This window comes from Microtus pennsylvanicus, chromosome 13 (assembly GCF_037038515.1).
Source record: "Microtus pennsylvanicus isolate mMicPen1 chromosome 13, mMicPen1.hap1, whole genome shotgun sequence".
Taxonomy (NCBI): Eukaryota; Metazoa; Chordata; class Mammalia; order Rodentia; family Cricetidae; genus Microtus; species Microtus pennsylvanicus.
The window spans coordinates 83,704,208-83,731,179 of NC_134591.1; the positions used below are offsets into that span (position 1 = coordinate 83,704,208).

General features: G+C 45.8%; 1 protein-coding gene across 1 annotated transcript; it reads left to right on the forward strand.

Moving 5' to 3' along the window:
• The first annotated feature begins 3,577 nt into the window (after positions 1-3,577).
• Positions 3,578-24,735, forward strand: C13H1orf159 (chromosome 13 C1orf159 homolog). Its single transcript, XM_075945198.1, has 10 exons — positions 3,578-3,648; positions 10,635-10,749; positions 12,931-13,027; positions 15,134-15,209; positions 18,247-18,342; positions 18,663-18,728; positions 20,639-20,773; positions 21,062-21,087; positions 21,179-21,209; positions 22,767-24,735. Exons 3-10 carry the CDS (start codon positions 12,953-12,955, stop codon positions 22,862-22,864), a joined length of 603 nt encoding a protein of 200 aa, XP_075801313.1. The 5' UTR covers positions 3,578-3,648; positions 10,635-10,749; positions 12,931-12,952; the 3' UTR covers positions 22,865-24,735.
• The last annotated feature ends 2,237 nt before the right edge of the window (positions 24,736-26,972 follow it).

Here is a 26,972-nt window from a genome sequence, read left to right on the forward strand (position 1 = left end):
GCAAACCTCAGCAACTTTTTTTTTTAATGCTGCATTTCTCTGTGAAACAGTTTTGGCTGTCCTAGAACTCACTCTGTAGATGAACTTATAGAGATCTGCCTACCTCTGCCTCCCAAGTGCTGAGATTAGAGGTGTATGCCACAATGCCTGGTCAACAACTCTTGTAAAGAGAATATTTAATTGGGGTGACTGGCTTAAAGTTTCCGAGGTTCAGTCCATTATCATCACGATGCAGAGCATGGTAACGTAGAGGCAGACGTGGTGGTGCCTGAGAGTCCTTCAGCTTTGCCAGCAACAGGAAGTCAACTGAGACATTCGGCAGTATCCTGAGTTTATGAGTCTTCAAAGCCTGCCCCATAGTGACACACTTTCTCCAACAAGGCCATACCCACTACAACAAAGCCACAAGTCCTCTATGGTGGCCAGCTACATTCAAACCACCATAACTTCCCTATCACTGTTTGTCAGTGAAGGCAGTCAGTACAGGAACTAAAACAGAGTAGGACCCTGGAGTCAAGAGCTACATAGAGGCCATGCAGAGGTGTGCTTACAAGCTTGCTCACCATGACTACTCAACCTACTTTCTTATAGAACCCAGGGCTAGGGTTAAAGACAGGTACCACCATGCCTGGCTTCTACCAATCCTTTGTTACCCCGTCCAGAAAGTCAAAGAGTCAGCATTACCTTCCAACTCATTGTACATGGCCAGGCAACATCGCCCAAGTCACAAACTAGACAGACTTTATGAGAAAATAAATCTATAGACCATTATGTCATAAATAAATACAAAACAAAACTTTAACAAAATAGCAATACTTGGGAAAGTTTTAGCAAAATTTATATAGCAATACATTAAAAGGTAACAGGTTATTGTCATGTAGGACTTTACACAGAAAAGAAGGCTAACTTCACATTAGAAAATTAACATGGGGCTGGAGAAATGGCTCAGTGGTTAAGAGCATTGCCTGCTCTTCCAAAGGTCCTGAGTTCAATTCCCAGCAACCACATGGTGGCTCACAACCATCTGTAATGAGGTCTGGTGCCCTCTTCTGACCTACAGATATACACACAGACAGAATATTGTAAAAATAATAAATAAATAAATATTTTTTAAAAAAGAAAATTAACATGATTCTCTGGGTGGACAAAAAGAGAAAAACCACACAAGGCTGGCAAGATAGCTCAGTAAATAAAGATCCGACACCAAGCCTGATGACCTGGGTTTGCATCCCTGGACCCATAAGATAGAAGGGGAGAATTGACTTCTATAAATTGTCCTTGATAGCTGCATGCTCTTTGGCATGCTATTTGTGCTCACTTGTGTGTTTAGATAAACAAACACACAGCAAATAAAACTCTACAACAAACAGGATAGAAGGAGCTCTTTATCTGATGAAAATTCTGCTTTGACACATGAGTTAAGGGACAGAGATCAGAGGCAGCAATTGAGGGGCCCAAAGTTGTTTGGTTATTTGAGACATTTAGATAGACTTTTCCTGGTCTTCACCAGCCTCCTAAGCATCCTGGTTTTGTTCCCAGGGTGTGCTGAAACAAATAGTCTAAAAACAAAAACAAAACAAAACATCCAAGTCATGGTTTTGTGGTATATTCTTGCTATCCCAGCAATCAAAATTCAAATCATTACACACACCTCTCAAAGGAGTCAAGTCTCTGGTGAGCGGACACGTACAACCCTTTCAAGGACATCTGTCCTTTTCAAACATTTGTAAGAAATACTAGAGGTAGCCCAGAGGAAGAATCCAGAGCAACAAAAGCAGAAATTATGCCGTCCTGATGTCACTCATCTGGGAAGAATACAGCCCATTTTACCACAGTCCCATCACCCTGTGCCACAGTGGTCACTGCAGATGGCCAAGAAGGCCAGCAGCTCTAACCCTCTGAATCCTTATAGCTGCCGAGCCTCAGACTAGATTTCCAGGGAAAAGTAAACAGAGGTTGCACAAAGAATGCTGAGTTGTCTGACCGGCTCTACCAGATCAGAGGAACTGAGGTCACGTCAGTATCCAGGAAGTAAGGGAGGCCTAGTGGAGAGCTAGGGCTTGGCAGCGAGGTTGCGCTGGAAGCAGCTCCAGAACAGGGTGAAAAACCAGTCTCGACACAGGCACAGAACAAAGCCTGACACTCCCAACCTTTATTCAGAACACAGCCCTGGTGTACGCCCCTGTGCCCTCCCCAGGTACTGCCTAGTGATCCAACTCCACTTCAGAGTCTGATGGACCGTAAAAAGCACACCTCCTTCTCCTGTGTCAAGGTGGCACGGTCAAAGAGTCTTAGGATGGCTTCTGTTAAGAAGTCCAGATGCCTGAGGCTTGGAAAGTTGGAGAGACCGGAGATCAGGTAGCCCAGAGACAGACTCCTAAGTGTTCCACGCAGTGACCTCAGCTGCTCCGTGCTTAGCTCGGTGTAGGTGTAGCTTCCCACTGAGTCCAAATCTCTGAGCAGACACCCAAGGTAAATTAGAAAACCCAGATTTTTTTTTTAACAAAAAGCTTAATTTGAACATCGTAAGTGTTCACTTTGAAATGGGGCTAAACCAATCAAATCATATGTTTTGAGTGAGTTTGAAATGCATCTGGTGTAAGTGTTGCAGCTTGAATGCAAAAGTATTATAGCAAACAGGAGCCAAAGAATACCACAAAGTCACTGTAAGTGCAGCAGCTTATAGTTCCCCAATGCAGCAACTCTGTTCAGGAGGGGAGGGTTGCCTCAGTGAAGTTCTTCTAGGTGTCCTCACCCAAACCTTATTCAAGAGATTTATTGGTAGGGAGGAATCCAGAGAGTGGCTGCCCCTACCAGAGTGGAAAGGGGAGCAGTGAAATGAACAGGAACACGGCGTATATAGGGCTTCTTAGGGACAGAATCTTTCGAAGATTTTTAGGGTGGAGATTGGTTGATTTCAATCCCTGAGCTTGGACAAATTTAGAGACTGGCTGGATTTCGTGTTCAGGGATTGGCTATTTTTCCTTCTGGGGGTTTCCTGCTCATGGTTGGTTGCTGTGCTGAGTTGGTCAGGGGCAGAGTGCGTTTCTTTGGTTCTGGTTTCACTGGCCCTTTTTTAATCTTTTGGCTCTAGTTTCTGGGCTAGGGTGTGTTTCTTTCACTGGCTCTGGTTTCAGGGTTGGGGTGTGTTTCTTTGGCTGGCCCTTTTCCCCTACATTTGACCCATCTCAATCACAAACTAGGGCCAGTTAAACGTTTCAAAAGCTACCGTGGCCTTGGCTGGAGGATATGATATCTTTTCAGATTCTCTAGGGAGAGTTGGCAAGGTACTCAGAGGTCACAACTCCTACCCAATGGCCTAGAGCCAGACTAGGCTCTGACTGGCCGCAGCTAGGGACATTGGGGAATATAGTTGTGGTTTCGTGTGTCACCCCACAACTTCCCGACACCCCCTACCCCCAGTCTACATTTCTCAATCAGTGCTCCAAGCCCAACCCAGCTGCCTGGAGAGAATCCCGGATGAACGCCTCGGGGGGAGGGGGGGCCGCTAGGAGTTGTAGTTTTTTTGTTCAGAGCGACACCGCCGACGCCTGGGCGGGGGTTGGGCCAGAGACTACAAGTCCCAGGGGGCGCTCGTGGGGCCTTCGCGAGGCGGCGGGTATGAAAGAGGAATCCGCCCGGTGTATGGTGAGTGAGGGCCCAGGTCTGACCGAGGTGTTGGCTGCAACGACGCGATAAAGGCCGCGGGGCTAGGGTAGCTCAGACTCCAGAAGTCGCCCAAGGCCCGGCGGGGCAGTGCCCACCCTGCCTCGCTGCCATTTTGCCAGTGATGCGGCGGCAGGGGAGGAGCCGCGAGCGGAGCGTGGTGGTTGCGCTAATGGACAGATAGAGGGAGGGGAGGTTGAGAGGGAGCAGAGCAGGACTTGGGAGCTGTGGGACTAAGTTGAGGACTTTGCTGTGCGTCCCAGTATATTACCACCTCGTTTCGGCTTTTGGCCCTTGCAGTTTCTACCCGCAGCTCTATTAGTGAATTCTCAACTTTGTAGGCCTCTTTAATTTAAAGGTATCAAACTTGGCCCTGTATTTTGTTTTTGTTGTTTTGAGACAGGGACTGACCATGGAGCCCCTGCCAGCCTCAAACTTGGGATCAGTCTGCTTCTATTGGCCCATAATCTTGTTGGTGGTGTTTCTTAGTATTACCACAGTGTACAGAAAAGGCAGAACGGAGGTCGTTTCTGTTCTAGTTTTTTAACTACCTTGGTGGTGTAGGTGGTGTGGGGAGTTGAATCTAGGGTCTCTCTCATTTTAAGCTCTTGCTGTTCAGCCCCTGCTTTTTCTCTATCATAAATCCTGCAGAAATTAATGGCTTGGCTTCCCCAGGTTGATTCAGGTCACAAGAATAGTTTGATTGTGGGTGCACTTGATAAGAACCACACAATAATTTGAGTATTTTTTTTTAACCCTGACGCTTGTAGAAGAAATATTGATCTGGATTATACAGATAGTTTCTTTTATTAATTTACATATCCTGGCCTTACTAGTCTTCCTCAATGCAACTTGAGCTCATCTTGTCCACTGGCAGCGTCTGTCACAACACCTCTCAGAACAGGCTGGCATCTGTTTTCCATGTTAATTTGGATCTATGGATCTTTAGGATAACTCATTTAAAGAACATTGCTACCAGGCAGTGGTGGCACACTTAATCCCAGCAGTCAGGAGGCAGAGGCAGGCAAATCTCTTGAGTTCCAGGCCCCAAGACAGCCAGGGTTACTCAGAAAACCCCGCTTTGAAAAACCAAGATAATAATAATAATGGTGATGATAATGAGCATTGCTTAGGGGCTGGAAAAATGGCCTAGTGGTTAAGAGCAAATAATTAGCAAGAAAATGTGAGTTCTAGTTCCACATCCAGGTGCTCACACCACCTGTAACTTAGAGAATCCAACTCCTTCTGGCCTTCTCTGGCACCTGCATTTATGTTTGTAAATATACATACATATAATTACATAATTAAAAATAAATCTTAAACTGTGCTGGAGAGATGGTTCAACAACTTAGAGTATTAGCGTCCTTGCAGAGGACCAAGGATGAGTTTTCAACACTTACATGGTGCCTACAACCTTCTGTAACTCCGGTTCCAGGGCATCTGGCAGCCTCTGGCCCTCTGCAGGTACCCTAACCCTAACCCTGTTCTCAAACTCAGAAACCCACCTACCTCTGTCCCCAGAGTGGGATCAAATGCCTGTACCACCACTCTTGGTAATTTTTTATTTTTGTGAGTTCACTGAGTTCAGTTAATACTGTCTGTTGGGATGTTAACTGATCTTGTTGTTGACTTGATATTGCACAAATAACCATAGTTACGGTGAGTTCATGTGTGCAATGGTTATGTCATGTCCAGAAGATAGCAATTTACATTATTCTCCACCCTCCAGCTTTCCACAGTCTTCCCTGAGCCTTAGGGAGGGGAGGGTTTGAAATAGATGTCTTATTTAGGACTGAGCAGACCTACTCACAGTTCTTTTTGCATAAATTACCTTTTTGCATACTTATTTATGTACCTTTTTATTGAGCCAAGATCTCATCATGTAGACCAGACTGGCCTTGAACTCACAGAGATCTTCCTGCCTCTGCCTCCCAAGTATGAGGATTAAAGGTGTGTGCCACTACCCCTGGCCTAAACTACCTTTTAAGGGTAGAATAGTATTTGACATTTCAATCTTTGGCATATGTCACTATGTTATGTCACTAACCAGGGCCGGATGTATTCTGTTCTTTTGACCTGGATGCCTGAGGAGGGACAGTTAGGATACCTTTTTTTCTAGTGTTACCAGGGAAAAGGGAGGTGGTGCCTAATCAACCATGGGGGAAGGGTGTAGTCAAACTTTCCTTTGAGCCACAAACTCACTGATAAAGACACAGAGACTTATTATTAATTATGAAAGCTTTGTCTATAGTTTATGCTTGTTTCTAACTAGTTCTTATAACTTAAATTAACCCATTTCTATTCATCTACATCCTGCCATGTGACTTGTGGGTGTTACCTCTCCTACACATCCTGTTTCCCCTGCATATGGCTGGTGACTCCACCTCTCTTCTTCCCAGAGTCTTCTCTGTCCCCTGAAGTCCTACCTAAACTCTTCCTGCCTAGCTATAGGCCATTCAGCTCTTTATTAAACCAATCAAAAGATGCCTTGGCAAAGACACATCTTCACAACACTTCCCCCTTTTGTCTAATAAAAAGGAATGATGTAACTCCAACACAGTAAAACTATGTATAATAATTTTCAGGTAATAATTATATTTACAAAGTCCAGTCCATTTGTATTTGGCAATTTCAGAGAAAATACTCTATTATCTAGATGATCCAAAATGATGAATCCAAAATTTCATTCCTAAACCACTTTCTATCATAACTTGTATCACCATCCTAAAACTATCTTTTTAGACCTTAAAACATCTTTTTAGATAAACAGTTTAAGTTTTTATGTCTCTCAACCTTACGGACTTTACACCTCTTTTGTGAGTTTCTTTTCTGAATTTAGTAACAAGGAAAACTAACTATAACTATTAGTCTTAAACCCCATCAGAGAGCTGAGAAGGATATATTACCTGAGTAAACAGGAAGTACAGAGCAAACAACTTCCAAAACTATAGAAGCAGCAGAGAAATTTGGCTGCCTGAACAGTCACCCAAGGTTCCTCTGCAACACTGGGGCAACCATCTGCAGCCTACAGGCCTAAAATATATGACAGACTTTTGTGAAGCAGGAATTCTGAAGGACTGTCCTACCTGTCTTGGCAAAGTTTGGCAGTCACCGTTTGTGTCCTGCTTGTCCAGTTTGGACAGCATACTGTCAGCAGTCGAGGCACGAACAGTTTCTTGCCCAGTGCCTAACTTTGCCGCATTGAAAACAAACTCCATTTGGATTTTCTTTGATACCAATTATCTTCTCTGAAGTAGATTGGTGTTGCCAGGAACAGACTTGTCTCATTGTCGTGAAAAGCCTTATGTCATTATAACTTCCTAAATATACCATATTTTGTAGGTCTCTTATAGGCAGAGACTGCTCACTTGTTTCCCAGCCTCCCAGACCCAAATAATAACACAGAAACTATATTAATTACAACACCGTTTGGCCAATAACATGCATATTTCTAGTTAACTCTTACATCTTAAGTTAGCCCATTTCTATTAATCTGTGTATCGCCATGAGGCTGGCTGGCCTCTGGTGTCTTTCTCCTTCAGCAGCTACATGGTGTCTCCCTGACTCCACCTACTTTCTTTCTATATCTCTGTTCGGATTTCCTGCCCGTCTTTACTAAGCCGTTGGCTGAAACAGCTTCTTTAATAACCAGTGTATTCAAAGCATACAGAGGGGAATCCCACATCAGTCTTTGAAATGTTTGAAGACCATCTGTCTATCTAAAATATATGTTTGACCTTGAAAACATATCTAACATGGCCACAAATTTGATTGTTATAAATAACTACTAACCTACATTTCTTAATTATCTTAGACAGTTTCTAATAATAGCCTTTAACAACTAGAACTTTATATTACATTTAAAAATGAGCATCATAGGTTTAATACCTTAAATTAGAGTAGAAACATACATAATATATTCTAACAAAAATAGCCTTAAATTTGTATCAATATACAAAAATCCACTTGTATGTAAAATTTTTGAGACTAGTAGTTTTTTTAGTTTGAAAGTAGATTCAATAATCTACTCTTTTATCCTATCATTTTTATATCTCCCTTTTTTCTCTTCAGAAAGAGAGTCCTGAATCTAATATCCTTTGTTTGTTTGGGGTTTTTTTTTCTGACTTGACCAATAATAATTTGTAACCAATCCCCCTAAACAATAACAGACATCCATAACCCACCAAATGACCACAAATGACCCACTCCATTTTGGGCCAAGCAATGATTTAATTGATACAGTTTCTGTGTTGTTATTTTGAGGCTGAGCAGCGGGGGACAAGCGGTCTTCCTTCAACACCATTTCTTGGAAATGTGGGCGTCAGGTTCTCTAGACTGCTTCCTGTTTTCTGGGGGTGATGGCATCTCTAGGGGACCCTTAGAAAATTAGGATAACTTCCAAATCCTGGGAAAGCTAGCCGTATTACTTTTCTTTTAGTCTCTGTGAGATGAGAAAAGGCAGAGCTTCTCTGAAGTCTTAGCTGGAGTAGTCTGAGGCTGGACCATCTCAGCTGGCAGCTTCCAAGTTGTTCTGGGTGTAGGTTTTTGAGGAAACCATTACTGAGGCATTCTGAGAGGCTGGATCATTGGGCTACTTGTCTTCATATCTGATCCTTTTGTTCTAAAAACATATAAGCATTTAAAGATAGCATACATATCTACATTAACACAGGTATGGAATGTGTGGTGTGCACACATCAGCTAGATGATTTTTATGTTTGAACAGGTAAAAGACATCAGTCAACTTTATAAGTCCATTTGGACTGTAAAACCAGACTGTTATGAGGACTCTGTAGCCAACAGGATTTATCATGTCTCGCCCAGTTTCAGAGGGATCAGCATATATGTCAGCTGTCCTGTAGTCTTTTTTGACCTTTCCCTCATGTCTGTAGCCAAGATCCTCAGGAGGTCACCCCAGTCAGATCTGATCTCTGTTAACTTGGAAGAGAACCATAACTTCTTGTTTCCTGTCCTGGAACTTGGCTCCATACACCAGGCTGGCCTTGAACTCACAGAAATCTGCCTACCTTTGCCTCACCACCTGCTTCTACCTCAAGACAGTCTTAAAATATATAGGTTGGTTTAATTTAGCAGTCTTTTCCACAATCCAGTGTCTCTCAGCAGCAGCTATTATCTGTTCATTGAAGTTCAAAAATGAGGTGGAGGATTAAAGAAGACGGTGTGGACTGCTGGCCTCCATAGCCTCTCGACACGTATATACACCACATACAACAGGAAAGAATAAGTACCAATGAAATCCTCAGCTAAAGGCACCACCAGGCCTCACAAAGCTGAGTTTAGTTCTCAGGACCCACATAGTGAAAGATGAGAACTGACTCCCACAAGTTTCCTCTGACTTCCATGATGCCATAGCAAGTATATATATATATGCACATATGAAAATAACCAAAATTTAAAATTATGTACAGAACTGCTGAGCTAATGGGATGGCTCAGTAGGTGAAGGGTCTTACAGCTAAGGCTGCCAACCTGAATTTGATCTCTGGAACTGACATGGTGAAAGAAGAGAAGTGACTGTTGTTTTTTGGTTTCCACATACATGCTGTAGGTTGTGTTTTATGGCCTGTGTGTATACCTGTGCTTACACACGCATACACGCACACACAGAGTGAATAAATAAGTACATGTTAAACAACTACCATGTCTTAGTAATTGGAAGACAATACAATTAAAACAGATGTGAAAAGATACTTCAGTGGTGACTTTTGACATGTGACTAATGACATGAAAAGATGCAAACCATGACGGGGCAGGGAAATGCTGATAATGAGATACCACTATGTGCCCACCAATATCAAATATTGGTGAGGATACAAAGCCTTTGATTCTTCTGCTTGTGGGAAAGTAAAGAGGTACCACTATATGGAAAAAAGTTTGACAGATTAAACACACCTCTGATCCAATACAAATTCCTTGTTTTTTACCTATGAGAAATAGAAATACAGGTTCACATAGTGTGTGCTCAAGTACCTGTGATTTCCAGAATAATAGGAATAGCTAGGAACCTGTCAGCAGGTGATAGGTAAAGGAAATGAGGTATAGCCACATAACAATAACATCGTAATGCACAGAACACACAGAGCACATTGCATCTAAAGATTCTTGGTGCTGAATGAAAGGAACCAGTATGTTCTATTTTTATGAAATTATAGACGACAAGGCCAGCTTGACTGCCTAGGACTGAAGGTTGTAGGGGGCTTACGGAAGGCTTTGATAATGGGGGTCTGTGTGGTGTAGTGATGGCCTCATAGGGTTTCCAGAACTCCCTGACTTGTTTACTTTAAATGGATGTTATTTATTGTGTGCAAATTATGCTTCAATAAAGTTGACCAAGCAGCCAATGCCAGTGTTAATTGAATGTTGGACTTTGGCATCTTTTTACTTGACCTGGGTCTAGGGAATACTTGTCTCACAATGAGCAGATGGAGTTTTCTTTCAGGACAGAGAAATACGGCCTTTGGTGAGCAAACCTTAAATTCACAGAAAAGTTGACATTTGATTGCATCCTGTAGTTGAGAATATGATATGAATATGTCTCTAAGAAGATTTCACACCTTAGAGAAGTTAAGTCAAGCCCAGAATGTATTTTGAAACTCAGCGTGCAATACTGAAACAAAAGCATATACTAATAATGAGTGCCAGAAAGGCTCAGGATCAGGCTTCACAGGTGACTCCTGCAGGCCTAAGCACTACCTCTCCCCCCTATAATGTGGTCATTTTCTCGATAGTCCCGGCTTAAATCCAGTATAAAGTGAATTATTGTACAGGCTCCCACTTTCCCTCCTGATAGGATTGGGGCCTATGTCATCCTGAACCTTCATCCCCATGGGTCATGTAACCCACATGATCCCTTCCTAGGTCTCAAGTGGGGTTTCCTACTGCCTCTAGGCTAAAGAGTGTAGTTCCTCATTTTTAACCTCAAACTGAAGCTTCCCTGTGTTCTCTCAGAGAGTCTACCTGGAAGTGAAGCTCCGGCTACTCTTGTACCAGAACTGGAGATGCCCAGCTTGCCTGCCATTTCAGTGCTGCAGTGGCCTCTGCTAAGTAAAACGTCTACATAGAGGTAACACACATATTTATTTTTGTTGTTGCTGTTACTTGAGACAGGACGTCATGGTATCTCAGACTGGGCTTGAATTTACTATGTAGCTATACTGCTTTTGGTCCTCTTGTCTCCAGCTCCTCGGTGTGTGGATCGCAGGTGTGTCCCATCACACCTGTTATTGCCACTCTTGCAAGTGCTTTACCAGCTGAGATACATCCTTAGTCTCTTAAGAGATAATGATTTTTCTTTAAAGATTTTTTTTTTCATTTTATGTGTTTGGATGTTTTGCCTTCATGTGTATCTATGCTCCACATGCATACAGTGCCCTCAGAGGCCAGAAGAGGATGTCAGACCCCCTGGAATTGGAGTTACAGACAGCTGCCATGTGGGTGATAGAAATTGAACCCAGGTTCTCTGGAAATGCAGCCAGTATCTCTCCAGGCCTGGTTTTGTTTTTTGAGACAGGGTCTCACTGTGTAGTTCTGGTTGACCTGGAACTCACTAGGTAGACCAAACTGTCCTCAAACTCACAAGAAATCTGCCACACTTAGCTAACTTTTCTTTTGTTTTTTAAGAGGTAATCCTTACGGCAAAAAAATATTCTTCAAATCTTATTTTGGACTTTGATTGATTTACAAGTACCACTTTATGGGTTAACATAAGTTTGTTATAAAGGGGATTTCAGGGAGAGGCTTCGTGGTTAAGAGTACCTGTTTTTGCAAAGGACCCAGGTTGGGTTTCTAACAATCACATGCCAGTTCACAATTGTCTATAACTCCAGTTTCAGGGATCTGATATCTCTGCAGGCATTAAGCACACATGTGATGTGCATGTATACATATAGTTAAAACATTCATATACATAAAATAATATTTGAAAAAATTAAAAGGAATGGGGATGTAGCTCGGTTGATAGACTGCTTACCTAGTGTACACAAAGCCTTGGGTTTAGTCCCCAGCCAATGTTGCCCATCTGTAATCACACCACTCTGTGGTAGAGGCACAAGGAGATGAGAGAGATGGAGAGGTGGCTCAGCAGTTAAGAGCACTGACCTGTGTTCTATTCCCGGCACCCACATGGCAGCTTATAACTGTAACTGTTATAATCTGTAACTCTAGTTCCAGTAGATCTGATGTCCTTTTCTGACTCTGCAGGTGTCAGGCATGTTCATGGTAGGCAGATAAACACACATGCATAAATTTTTTTCAAGTTTTTTAGAGAAAAAAGGTAGTATTGATACAGATCAAGTTCAAAGTCAATCAGGATACAAGAAACCCTTATTCCCAAAACAGGAAAAAATTATTAAGAACTGTGCACATGATATTGCCTCAAGGCTCTGTGGTATGTTTTCCTCTATATTAAAAAGAAGACATAATAAGCACTAAGTTGGCAGTTTTCAGGCACCAGCTGTTCTAAGGTTTAAATCTCGTTGCAATATTTTTCTCCTTTTTCGACTCTGGATCCTTCCTCTTGTTATTACTCTTAGTATTTTTTGTTCGGTTGGTTTTTGTTTTTTTGAGACAGGGTTTCTCAGTGTTTTCCTGGCTGTCTGGAACTGAGAAATACACCTGCCTCTACCTCCTGAATGCTCAGATTAAAGGTGCATGCCACCATCCCTGGCTTGTGACTATACATTTTTAAGTTTGGGTATTACTCTGGACCATGACTTTATATCCTCTTGTTTCCCCAAGTTCAGAAAGGTGGAACACTGTATCACTGAAAATTCCCAATGAACCCATGTCCACCCCAATCCCCAGCCACACACAAGGAAACCGAATCTTGTTAGTAGTGCTTAAGATGTGATTAGGGCTTCACTAGGGCAGTGGTGCATGGTGGGAAATCTTGCTTTCAGAATCCTGACAGCATATCACTGGAAGGAATACCAGGTCATCCCTCTCAATCAAGGCTCTGCCCACCTGCTTTGATTCCTGAGTTTTAAGCCTTAAGACTATAGCAGTGTACAGCTGTGAGCTCTTCATAGTCCTAGCTATGCTAACAACTGATCCCCAGGTAGAGAGGAGCTGATGTCTGCAGTTCTCACCCTGGAGGAGTAGGTAAGGGTGCTTTGACTGTATCACTGCGTCCCTGAAAGGCTGCCCTGCTCTTTCCATTAAAGCCCTTCCATAGCGCGGTTATCTCCCTCTTAGCTCCACCCACCCTTACCAGCACCTCCTCCCTGAGCCCTGTTCTGTCTTACAGGTCTCCCTGTCAGCTTCCCAGCATGACCCTGCAGTGTCTCATGCTCTTGGCTGGCCTCCTGATGGGAGGAGGCATGAGCAAGTCCACAGAAAGCAAGGTAGGTGATCCCGTGCCCCATGGCAAGAAGTTGAAGCCTCCTCAGAGGCAATAGATTCTCATCCCATAAAAACATCGGTCTTTGAACTTCGGGTTCACTGATGTTAGCCTGACCCTGGTAGAATCCTGTTGGAGTCCACTGCTAGTGTTGGAATGACTACACTGCCCATCACCTGTTGTGTTATGACTTCTAGAAGTTTCTCTGCCATACCTACCTATTACTATAGCTGACCTAGAGTCTCTGCAGAGCCACCCTCCAGAGCTACCTGCTCAGCTGTTGCTCGCTCAGGAGCTAATGACTGGTAGGCACGCATGGTCAGGCATCCTGGCTCCCACCAGAAGTAGTCAAACAAAGACAGTCACACTCCAGTGGGCTGAGCTTTGGTATCTGCCATTATTCTCTCCAAGCCAGGCAGGATGGGGTGATGTACGGGGAATTCCTTACTAACTTGGCCACGGGTAATGAAAGATTAGAAAGTAAAACTAAGTCACTAGAGCCAGGCATTGGTATCTCACACCTTTAACCCCAGGATTTGGGAGATGGAGGCAGATGAATCTCTGTGAGTTCCAGGCCACCCTGGGCTACACAAGACCAATGCAGAAACAAATCCAGGTGTCCCAGTACTAGGGAGTCACATGCCTTTAATCCCAGCACTAGAGGGGAATATAAGACAGGAGGAGACAGAGGCTCAGGGCTCATTCTGCAGTCGCCCAGCCTTGGTAGAAGTGAGACTTCACTCGTGGCTTGGCAGTTTTGCTTTTCTAATCTTCATCTTGAACCCCAATATCTGTTGTAGAGATTTTTATTCATCATGTTATATCCTGTTATCCTTTAGACACCCCTGTTAACTAAATTCAGATCACAGGAAAACCCACAAACTTGTAATCCTATCCCACAGGAGACTGAGGCAGTACAGTTCTGAGGGGTTTTTTTTTAATTATTTTTATTATGTATACATACATCTATGCCAGAAGAGGGCACCAGACCTCATTACAGATGGTTATGAACCATCATGTGGTTGCTGGGAATTGAACTCATGACCTCTGGAAGAAAAGCCAGTGTTCTTAACCTCTGAGCGATCTCTCCAGCCCCGAGGGTTTTTTTTTATTTATGTTTTTGAGGCAAGGTTTCTCTGTGTAGCCCTGGCTGTTCTGGAACTCTTTCTGTAGACCAGCACTTGATAGGCAGAGACAAGTGATATCTATAAGTTTCAGGCCATTCTGGCCTACACAGGGAGTTCCAGGCCAACCAAAGCTACATAATGAAACCCTGTCTCAAAGCAAAAATAATAAATAAATTTAGAAATTAAAAATAGAGAAAAGGCAAACGTAATATAACTTTTAAATTTCTTGAGTGTTTCTATAAAGAAATAAGGGCACCTATATATTTATGTTAGGGTTTAGGGAAGAGGGATATTTCCAAGGAAGTGTTATTGGACAGAGGGTCACTAGGGATCTAGCTAGGCTGCTGTTCAGATTCTTGTCCCTACCCTTTCACTATAGGGAGGGCAGTACTCTGTCAGGGCCTTATGAGATAGCCAAAAGACTTCCTTTGAGCTCTCTCCAGTGTCAAAAGTATTCTAGTTTAGGGCAGTTTGTTCTGTGTCACACCATGCCAGGCTGTCTGAGGCCCAGGCCCCAGGCCAATTCACATGAATTCATTAGGTCTTACCCTTCCTGGCCTTTGGGAGACTGGGTAGTTGGTGTTGGTCACACCTAGCCAGATTCTAGCCTTATATTTGATAGCTTATTCAGTCACCAGATATTCACTGGTCACAGGCTCTGCACAGTGGGAGAAGGACCTGTTGGATGGTGACTCATGCGCTGTGACAGGCGTGGAGTCCAGGTGTTTGTAGAAAAATCCAAGTCTGCCCAGTAACTTCCAGGTTTGGTCTCCATGTTGAGGGCTGGAATCTTCCCTGTGCTCTTTCAACACAGGCTGCAGTAGGAGTGGGGTAGAAGTACTCACTTGCTAAAGGGATGTCACTTGCCCCTAGAGAGTTTAGGAGCTATGGGTAGCGAGAAAGCTAAGACCTGCTATGACCAGTGCTGTTCTTGGCATGAGCGAGGCACTCACCAACCTGTCTCACTAATGTCTCTCCTCTAGGCCCAGCAACCCGAGTGTTGTATGGATGTGGTAGACTTCAATGCTACTTGCCCGGGCACAGGCCTATGTGGCCCAGGTAAGCGTCATTGTTACAAGTAAATAGCAGACTAATCACCACCCAATCATCCTTCCTCAGTGTCTCAAGACAGCTGAGGGAATGGAGGAACTTGGGCAGCACAGGCTGTGGCGTTGCTCAAAGGAGGCCTCCCTGGATTTGCTTCTTGAGCAACCTAACCACACCCTTGTCTGGTATAGGCAGGACCCTGTGGGGACTGTTCTATGAAGGACTGAGGCACAGGGGGAGAGAGAGGTTCAGAGGAGGAGGCACAGGGTTCAGAAGAAAACTAAGCCAGGATAGCACTTTCAGGACTTAAAAGCTCTGGAGGTCCCCCCCCTTTTTAAGATTTATTTATTTTTATTTTATGTGTGAATGTTTGCCTTTAGGTGTGCATGTGCACCGTATGCACACCTGGTACCCTCGGGGGCTGGAAGAGGGCATCAGATCTTTATGGAACCAAATCCAGGTCTTCTTCAAGAAAAAAGGGCACTTAACTGCTGGGTCGTCTCACCAGCACGTCGTGGGGAATCTTGACTCTGGGATATCTAGCAATGTTTGGAGGCGTTTTTGTCCATCATAGCTGCAAATGAATTGAAGCTTCTAGCATCTGGAGATGAGGCCAGGGTGCTGTTCACGAGCCTCAGAGCACAGGATGACCCCACCACAGAGAGTAGTCTATCCCCAGTATCAGCATGTCAAAGGTCAGGTCCCTGTCCCACAAAAAGTTCCTGGAGGCTAGGAAGGCAGTGCCTCCTGGAGGCAGCTAACAGAGGTTGGGGCTGGTGAGAGAAGGCAAATAGGGGCCTCTGGGAGAGGAAGACCCAAGTAAGATGATGTCAGGGCCACCCACTGTCTTTGCCTGTCCTGAGGCAAGAAATGATTGTGATGAAAAGTTTGTCAGTCTTGAGGGGGTGACTAGATTGACTCAGCTGTCACTTGATTTGTCAAGAGGTACTCCTTGGTGCCTGTCCTGAGTTCCATTACACTCAAGACTACATAAACCCAGAGAGACTGCTCAGAAAAGCAAGTACCCTAAAACGTTGACACGGACAAGATGTTGAGATTAGAGGGGAGATGAGGACCAAGGATGAGTGTAGTAACAAGGAAAGGAGGGCGTTGTTCCGTGGCGAGCAGAGAAAATCTGAGGATGCCGTCTTAGGATTTCTGTTGTTGTGAAGAGACACTGACCACAGGAACTCTTTTAAAGGAAAACATTTAATTGGGGCTGACTTACAGTTTCAGAGGTCTAGTTCATTATCATGAGGGTCATGGCAGCATATAAGCAGACATGGTGCTGGAGAAACTACTGAGAGTTCTACATCTTAATCTGCAGGCAGCAGGAAGTGAACTGTGTGCCACACTAGGGGTAACTTGAACATAGGAGACCTCAAAGCCCACTCTTTTTCCAACAAGGTCACACCTACTCTAACAAAGCCACACTTCCTAATAGTACCATTTCCTATGGGAGCCATTTTCTTGCAAACCAACGCAGATGCCAAACAGCCTTCATCAGCCTTCTAACCTAAAGTTCTGGAAGTTGAACTTTCCTGGATTCCTTCACATTAACAGGAGAGCCTGGGACCAGGCGTCTCATGGGGCTACAAATTGCCCAGAGATGGCTCAGTGGGTGCAGGCTACTATGCCAAGGTAATGCTAGTCACAGAGGGGCTGGAATAAGGTGGCTCTGGGCACAGGTAGAGGGATGGAGATAACTAAGTTTGTGTGGGAAGACATAGGAGCCCCATAGGCCTTCAGGGCTCCACATGACTTTCTGGTCACCCTCTTTCTGTGCATGTAATTGAACAACCCAGCATCAGCCCACAATAGAGTCAATTATATCTCAACACAGGAAAGTAGTAAAGGATGATTCTGGGGAGAATCTCACTCTTTTTGTTTTGAGACAAGTTCTCCCTATGTAGTCTTGTTGGCCTGGATCTCCTAGAGATCCACCTGCCTTTGTCTCCCAAGAGCTGGAATTGAAGACATGCACCACTATACCTGTTGAGAATCTTACTCTTGGTGCTGGGTTTTGTATTGAGGACCCCATGTTCCTTAGTCTTGCCTTTAGTAGACATACATGCCTCTCCTGAGATCTACTTATGTATTAAATTGATAAGAGGAATAAAGTTAGGCCACTTTAGGAGACCTGTTCCTCATCTTATGATTCCATGTTTGAGCAGGAATCTTCCACTCAAGTAGAGCTGAGCATTTGGACTTTGTTCCTGTGTGATTTTCTTTGCCCACAGCATTGGTAGAATTGGAATGGGCTAATGTCCTTCTTAGACCGTTTGTCCATTGCTGTTGATACTATCTCTGCCACCACAGAAAGGCTTCTGTCTCATCACAACCCATCTGTTCAGATCAGACATTATAACCTTCATTATTAAGGTCCAGTGACCCATGGTTTAGCTCTACATGCTGCCCAATATCAAGCTGTGTCTTTTAGTACCCCATCAACATTGGTGGGCCGTGTCTGCTCATCTTCTGTGTTGGGGATGTTAGAAGTAAAGGTATAAATGGCCTTCAGGACGCTCTGTCAGAGGAGAAACAGCTGTCCACAAATCACTGGCCAGTACAGGCTAGTTCATTCTCGGAATGAAGGTGTAGCTTTGGTCAGTACCAATCTTGGACAGACATTTGGATAGACATCTCCTGCTACAGAGACCCTGGGAAATAGCACAGGGACAACAAACAAGCCCTTGTGCCCCCGTCCCAATGTAGAGGCCCAAGTGAGGGCACACTGCCATATGTTGGCAGTATCCTGCGTATATATCCTGGAGGAAATGGTTCTGGTGGGTAAGGCTGGACCTTAACCTGATACCTATTCATTTTAGCTAAGTACTTTGAATAGTCTCCTGAGGCATCCAGAAAAGAAATGAATTTGGTTGAAAACTCTATGCTTTCTGTTGAATTTATTTCTTTTTCTGGAATTGGAGCCTGTGCCTACAGATTTCCACATCATGTTAATGCTCTTGACTTGAAAATTACCAGTTCATAATACAGAAAAGCTTACAGAAGACAGTGAGATAACCTTGACTTACTTTGACTGGTACAGGTTGCTACAGGCACTGGAATGCAGATGGGAGTGCTAGCTGTGTCCGCTGCTGGAACGGGACCCTCCCGAAATACAATGGCTCTGAGTGCAGAATTCGTATGTCTTCTCCAAGCTATCTACCCCAGTTCCCCCATACTTCACAAGGGTCCTCATGTCCTATTTGGGGAGAAACCAAGGGAACCACTGTACTTGTCCTCTCCAACGGCGGTACCCACCTCTCCCAGGAATGTTGTCTCTTAGTGAGCAGCCCCTTGGATCCTTCCCTGAGTGTTCTGTTCACTGAGGACAGCTGTGGGTGAGACCCACTCCCTACTTTCTCATCTCTAACCTCAGCTGTCCCTTTCGGACTATGTGTGTAGGCCTCAGTAGGGTTCCTGGCATGGCCCAGGCCTCCCCTCAATTCTGCTCTCCCATAGTTACTGGCCGGGGCATGCAGTTTCCTATGAACAGAAGCTCAGGGACACCTGGACAGCCACATTTTGGTAAGTCTTTTAATTTATAAATCCAGAACTGTGCCTCTGATTAGGACCTGGGACTGGGGATGGGGCCCATCATTAATTAGAGCTGATATTGGTACCAGTGCCCTAGGAATTGCATTGCCCATCCCATCTTGCTCTTATAGGATGTAGGCCACTGACGAGATTGCAAACACACAGGTCATGCCTCCTGATCTGTTTTCAAGGAAGGGATAAGCCCTGTTTACCTGATGCCTGTATCTCCAGAGTCCTCAAGCCCACCTTAAATGAAGGCCTGGGGAGTAAGGGGTGGAAGAATATGTCTGAAGTATCAGTGTGGCCAGGCAAGCAAGAGAGGGGACTGGGGTGGTGCTGGTAAAGAGAATACGCCCAAGGCAGAGGAGCCCCATAGGTTAGGAAGCTGGACCGAGCTCCAGTACAAGTCTGCCTCTTCTTAGGTAACACAGTCATTTTAGGGACATATCACTCTGACCCTCATCCTTCAACAGTGCTGGATCTTAGGCTTGGAGTCCTATTCTGAGAGGGCTCAGTTCTTCCTATGGGCCTTAGAACCCATCTCTCCTCTCAACCAGAAATTGCACTTGAAGTCAGTGACACAGAACAATGGTGTTTAGGGTAGGGGTGGTATAGCCACATCTATTGCACAATGCTAATGAGTCAGAGCAAGGTCCACGGGGTCTGTCTCAGTAAGAAAGAGACTTCCCGGGAGATCTTGTCTGTTTCTAAGCAATAGTGGAGAATGTGCCTGAACTGGCCTTCCCCTGTAATCAGATTGATGACTACCTTAAGAATCATAGAACCTTCATCCAGCAACTGATGGAAGCAGATGCAGAGATCCACAGCTAAGCACTGGGCCAAGCTTTTGGAGACCAGTCCAAGAGAGGATAATATGAACAAAGGGGTCAAGACCATGATGGAGACACCCATAGAAACAGCTGACCGAGCTAGTGGGAGCTCAATGACTCTGGACTGACAGTGGGGGAACCTGCATAGGACTGAGCTAGGCCCTCTGTGTGTGTGGTTGGGGCAGCCTTTATGGTCACTGGCAGCAGGACCAGGATTTATCCCTACTGCTTGAACTGGCTTTTTGTAGCCCATTCTTTTTTGAGGGATACCTTGCTCAGCCTAAATATGGAGGGGAGGGCCTTGGTCCTGCCTCAAAATAATGTATCAGACTTTGTTGCCTTTGTTGCCTGAAGAGTGGATGGCAGGTGCAGTGGGGAGAAAGTGGGGGATTAGGAGGAGGGGAAGGAATGGGAGTGGAATAGATATGTAAAATGAGAAAAGATTATTTTTAAAAATAAATTAATTTTTAAAAACTAAAAAAAAAAAAAAGGAAAGATACTTACCAAGGCCAGGCCATGGTGGCACACCCCTTGAATCCTAGCACTTGGGAAGCAGAGGCAGGAGAATTTCTGTGAGTTCAAGGCCAGCCTGGTCTACAAAGCAAGTTCCAGGACAGCTAGGACTGTCACACACAGAAATGCTATCTCAAAAACAAATAAAAAGAAAGATATTTGCCATAGTTGGCAGTTACACTGATCTGTGAATAACCCCTAGCATGTCCTGACCCCAAACAAATGGAGCTGAGCAGGAGGCAACTGCATGTATCCAAACTGAGCTGCAGCAGAAGTACCTGCTGCCACGGCTGGAGGCTGGGGCCAGTCTAATGGAGAGAGCACAGGAATGAGCCTGGTCCAGGAGAGAATGGGCACTGTGATGTCCTTTGTCCTGTGGCGAGGTGTGTTGGGCTTGTAGAGAAGTGCAGAGTCCTTGCTCTGACATGTGGCTGGTCCCTAGTCGGGGCTCAAGTATGTTTGGGGAATGGTGGGCCCCAGGGGTTAAGCAAGGAACACTGTACCGGTATCCATCCCCCAAGACCCAGGCTCTCCTGGCAGCTGTTGGTTTGCCTGCAGGGGGTCCTCATGTGGCAGCCTCTCTCTTCCTGGGGACACTCTTCATCAGCACAGGCCTCATCCTCTCTGTGGCTGGGTTCTTCTACCTCAAGCGCTCCAGTAAACTTCCTGAGGTTTTCTACAGGAGAGACAGAGGTACTTCCTCCTGTGACTGAGTTTCCACTTGCCTAGCCTCAGGGGAACTGTCCAGAGCCTGTCCCCACTCAGGACATAGTTAGGTGATCCCCAGCAGATACAGAGCAGGCACAGGGACTCCACAGAGTGCCTCTGGACGCTCTTATAGAGAACATGAGGGTGGGCCCTGCTGCATAAGAGCTTCCAGGGTAAGAAATGGTGAGCAGCTGTCCAGGCTCCCTGTGCTCAGGGCACGCAGAGCTGCGGCAGCTGCTGGGCAGCAGAGTGACATGTTGTTTTCTTCCCCAGCCCCTGTCCTGCAGCCTGGTGAAACAGTAAGTAACCTACTCTACTAGGCTGAGCGACCTGGGCTATTTGTACCTGTGCCAGGCCATTCAAGTCTCACTTTGCCTTTCTCTTTTCAAGGCTGCGATGGTCCCCCTGCCACAGTCTTCAGGTACTGGCTGCAGCATGTTAAGGGTGTTGGGTGGAAGGGTCTTACTGTGGACCAGTAAACTATACAAAGCCTGTTGTATAGTTTTTATCCCCAGATATCCCTTTCTGGGACCTGACCTGCCTTTACGCTTTCTATGTAGACTGTTCCATAAGTCAGGGACAAGGACAGGTGCTCAGCAGGCATTACTCCTCTTTTTTCCCATCAACACACATGGTTTCCATGTTGCCTCCCTTCCTCAGCATAGGGCCAGGTTCCCTGCTTCATCCATAGTCATGTCTAAGTCTAGCTCTGCTTGAGAGCTGCAAGGAATATGTCAGTTCCTGAGCCTTTCCCTGCCAGGCCTATGCAGTTATGATTCACTGTGTGGGAGATGCCGTGAGCATAGATAGGGTTATAATCCACTGTGCAGGAGGTGCCGTGAGCACAGGTAGGTTGAGTGCAGTTATAATCCACTGTGCAGGAGGTGCCATGAGCACAGGTAGGTTGAGTGCAGTTATAATCCACTGTGCAGGAGATGCCGTAAGCACAGATAGGGTTATAATCCACTGTGCAGGAGATGCCGTGAGCATAGGTAGGTTGAGTGCAGTTATGATCCACTGTGCAGGAGATGCATGAGCATAGGTAGGTTGAGTGCAGTTATGATCCACTGTGCAGGAGGTGCCGTGAGCACAGATAGGGTTATAATCCACTGTGCAGGAGATGCCATGAGCACAGGTAGGTTGAGTGCAGTTATGATCCACTGTGCAGGAGGTGCCGTGAGCACAGGCAGGTTGACTGACCATAGTGCACAGCTCTAAGCCCCAGAGCAGACTCATTGTCTTCACTGTCACTGCTCTGCAGTGGAGAACCAGTGAGTGTTTCTCTCTTTTGAAGATAAAGTAGTTCCTTGATGAAGCCAGACCTACCTTGTTCCAATTAGTACCTGTCTCAAGTTCTCCAATACAGCCTTGTCCCTGAGTACTTTACAGGTGTTGCCAGTGACCTGCACCACCACACAGCAAAAGACACACAATAGCCACTTCAAGAAAAGTGTGTCCCTGGTGGATAGGGAGTCCTTCATGTCTCATTCCTGGTGTCTCATACCTCCTGTGGCTTTGCTCATCCATGTTTCTTTCTCCCTCTCAGGAGGATAATAGTCATGGGATTCAAAGCCTATTCTAATAGAATCACATCTGCACAGACCTTTTTTCAAGTTAGGGTTATGTTCATAAACTTCAAAACTCGGGTGAGCCTGTCTTTAGAGAGTGCCATCCAACTCCCTGTAGAGCAATAATGCAGATACAGTCTGTGCTTCTGTCTTAAGGAATAGCTGGGCTCTGATCTAGGCCCAGGTACCAGGGTGTGGAGTTCTGGGGTCTTGATAGGAAACAGCTGAGCTCATGGGGGCCTCCGTCAGAAGACACTACCATTGCACAAGGGAGCCTAGTAGGCATCACTCCCTTGCTAGAATAAACTCCGTACATGGGCTTTGTGCTCTGTGACTGTTGACTATGCTCCTGAGAGCCTGTAGTTCTGGCAAAGATCTGAACTTTACCTATTTCTCTAACCCCATTTCAGTGAGGAAGCCAAGATACATCAGGCGTGAGCAGCACCCAGACAAGAACAGGGATCCTTCTGCCTTCTCCACAGTGGAGGCCCACATCAGCAACGTCTGACCAGAGGTCAACTGAGACTTCACAGCACAGCATTGGAGACCCAAGGTTCCCCTTCAGTGAACTCAACACACAAAGGGCCTGGGGCTTAAGATAGGCCAGTGTTGGCTCCCAGGGACAGATATGTACAGTTGCTAGGGAGAGTTAACCTCTATGTAATGAGATCTTCTGTCCCACCCTTACTATGTGGTTTAACAGGAGTAACCATCTGTGAGACGTGAGGACTCAAGAACAAGTCATAAAGAGTCTGGGCCCCTCAGGAGTCACAGCAAAGTTCCAGCATCTGTAACAGCTTCAACACAGGCCTATCCAAATGGTCAAAACATCTGGAGGCCACCCAGTGGAGCCCATGTTAGACAGTACTCTCTCCATCACCATCAAGCTAAGAAGAATGAAACCAAGGTCCAGAGAGTGGAGAAAACAACCTGGAAACTGGTACCAGAGATAGGTTGCTCCAGCGTTGGCCTAATAATTTATCTGCTAACCTCTAAGGCATACGTTTCTGAGAGTTGCAGAATTGAATGTCCTGGGTTTCCTGATTCTAGGGACCAGCAGAACCTAGTCTCCCAGGGACAGACTCCAAACCTTTCAGGCAGAATACGCAAAATGTTTACCCACGAGGCCCCCAAATCTGGCCACCTGCAGGTCATTTGTGTCGCTGGGCTTGTTTAGAGCATGCTGGCCAGCTGTCCTGTCTTTGCTCCTGTGGCTGGTAGCATTAGCCATATGCTCCTGTGGAAGAAGGTGCCCTGTTAACCAATGCCACCTCCCACTATGGCCCAAGGGTGTCTAACATCTTCACCATCTGGCCCACATCTGATCTTATAAACAGGGATGTGAGCTTACTTTCCCAGACTTGAACCAGTGGCTAAGGTAGCAGCAGTGATTTAAAGTTGGACCAATTAAACTAGACTAGATATTCTCTCCTCTAGCCTTACTATCCAGGGGTTGGTCATTATTCAATGTGTGTGGGACACCTGCCCCATTGCCATATTCAGGGGACAGAACCAGGAAGGCAAAGAGAACCCCTTCAGCAGGGTCCAGGACCTGCCACCCGTTACCTGTTGGGACAGGCAATACAGCAATCCATCCCCACATGTGGCCTTGGCCTGTTCTACGTGTTCGGGACACTGTCTTGTATGAGGTGACTACCCCACTCCTTAGGACTTGAGATAGAAGGTGCCAATCGATGGCCCTTCAGAGAGAACTACAGATGCAGCTGGATGTGGTGGCAAACACCATTAATCCTAGCACTTGGGAGGAAGAGGCAAGTGAATTTCTGAGTTCAAGGCAAAGCAAGTTCCAGGATAATCAGGGTTATACAGAGAAACCCTGTCTCAAACAAAAATCCAGGAAAAAAAAAAAGACTACAGATACATCACTAGGCTTTGTGGGGGACACCCTTTGGGAAAGTAGGACTCTGTGCCAGCCACCTGAGTCCAGCTCAGTGGTTCCACCCAAAGCCCGTGCGTAGATGTGGAAACGTCTGTCTGCTGACTAGTAGAGGAACTAAAGAGTGCTGAATGAGACCCTAGTATCTAGACGTCCTGCCTATGGTTGTTTGAATAAGAATGCCTCCCATGGACTTAAATACTTAAATGCTTAGTCTTTAGGGAGAGGCACTACTTGAGAGGGATTAGGAAGTGTGAGTTTGCTGGAGGAGGTGTGTCACTGGGGGTGGGCTTTGGGTTTCAAAAGCTCTACAGGTCCAGTGACTTTCTCTTCCTGCTGCTGCCTTTGGACCTGGATATAGAACTCTCAGCTTCTTCTCCAGCACCATGTCTGTCTGTGTGTTGCCATGCTGATAATGGACTAAACCTTTGAAACAGAAGTCCTAATTAAATCCTTTATACGAGTTGCTGAGGTCACACTCAGACATTGCCCTTGCTTTGTGACTTCTGTGGCTATCTTTATGCACTGGTTAGAGGGCTGTGGCCCAAGACATCTGCAGAAACCTGAAATGATCATCCCTCTACCCTTGGCTGTATTTCAGAAGTGTGGGGAGTAAGATCCTGTCGGGCTAAGGTGTAGGTTTCCAGACCTAGATCCTTTGTTCTGAAACCAAAGACCTTGCCCTGGGGAAGGGTGTGAAGTAGTATAAGCAACAAGGTGGAGTCTCACCCAGCATCCTTTTTTGTTTTGTTTTGGTTTGGTTTGGTTTTTTGTTGTTGTTGTTTTTTAGCAGCTTGATACCCTGGGCCTAAAGCAAGGTTGGATGCTTTAGCCTAGGGTTCTCCCGAAGGATTTCTAATGAGAATTGGAAAGAGATGTTGGCAGCAACCACGGAAGGCAACAATGAGAAAGTGGCTGCCAGTCTGGCTCCCTGGTGCCACAGATAGGTCTTTGGAGACCTTGTCTTCACTGCTGGAGATACAGAAGGACACCATTGGTCAGGCTGCCTTATGTCTAAACAGACCAGGTCTACATGCAGCCCTAAAAGATGGGGCAAAATGCCAAACCAAATGGCACCCCCTACCCCAGAGTCTGCCTGTTCCATCTCAGCACCAATGTTCACCTACTTGTGGGGAAACCAGTTTCTACTCAGCTGCTGAGGTCTTAGGAGGAATTCTGGCCATAGGGAAGCCAGTACCAAGTGAGAATATGCAGCCAACCTCCGATATCTCTTGTTTGGAAAACAGCAGAGTGGTTAGCAGAGATGATGCACCAGGCAAGCAGAGATGAGGGGTGGGCCTAAGACTGAGAACCTAAAAGAAAAAAGTCCTAGTCTTAAAAGACCTCACGCACTAGCCATATCTTGTTTCCCAACAGTGTATCAGGGACTTGCAGCCAAGTCGGTAGCTGTGGTGGTGAGGACTGTTATCAGGGTAGGTTTAGGGTACTACTGAGAAGCTATGACCACTTTGGTACAAGGATGGGGTCAATAAGAGCCTCTCCTAGAGAGGGAACCCCTAGGGCTGTGGGGCCCAGAGTGAGAAGATAGGGAATAAGGTTAACCTTATGGGCACATGCTCACACAAATGCATACACACACTCAATGGTGGTGGTATTTTGATGTGCACACCCACACATTGACTTGCCTGCAGGTTAGGATCAGGTCAAGATGGACCCCACTTACTGCCCTTGACAGTGTAGTCTGAGTTTTTCCTATACTGGCTGGAGCGCCTCCAAAGCCTGGTCCCTCTGTCAGCAGGGAGTTGACTCCCCTGAGGTCAGGCCTGGCAGAAGCCTAATAGATTCCTAAGGTCTCACAGCATACTTGCCTCTGGACATTGACTGCTCACTGGGGAGCCTTGGTGACCTCAGAGCTTGGATATTCCCAGGAGCCCTCTGAAGGTTGTTCCCAGAGCATCTGAGACTCTAGCTTCCTAGAGGCAGCTGTGACACAGAGTCACACTCTACACAGAACACGTGGACTGGGCCCTCAGCAGCTCATGCCCTCTACAGTCCTGGTCCCTTCAAGGACACCCTCCTTAGGTACCCACCTCCTCTCTGGACCTCCATTTTCCTTTGAGCCCCTAATTCCCTGGGCCCCATTTTTGATTACTAGTACTCATAAGAATTAGGCAGGAGAACCTCAATTCTTCCAATGCCCAGGCCCCCTTCCTCTGATAGGACATTGTCCCCAGGTTCCCACAATCCCCCATATCTTAGCTCCCTTCAGAGTTGGCCTTGATCATACAGATATCTAAGAGCAAAATTATGGCAGCCTTTGGGGATCTGGACCATTGGGTGGTCAGTGGGTACTTTTGGGTAGGTGAGTACAGCTATTCCTTCTATCCTCATGAGGTCCCTCCCAGCAACATACCCTCCCCACAATCCTATGTGGGGGCTCCCATCTCAGGACCCCACAGTTCATTGTGCTTGGTCAGAAGACAACTAAATCTCAGGGATAGGGAAGAACTGGCCTGGCCAAAGTGGGCGGAGAAGAGAAAAGACCACCGGTGTTATTGCGTCTGGTCAGCAAGAACATCTCAGCTCATTGGCCCTGGAGCAGGCCAAGAACTGCCTATGCTCCTGCTCAGTGTCCAGTTCATCCCACTCCAGTGTGGCACTCCCTACCCCATCCCTAGACACTCCTTGTCCATCAACTCTTTGACCAATACTTCTACTGTGTCACCTGGGCAAAGCTTCTTGAGATTCCTTCTTTCCA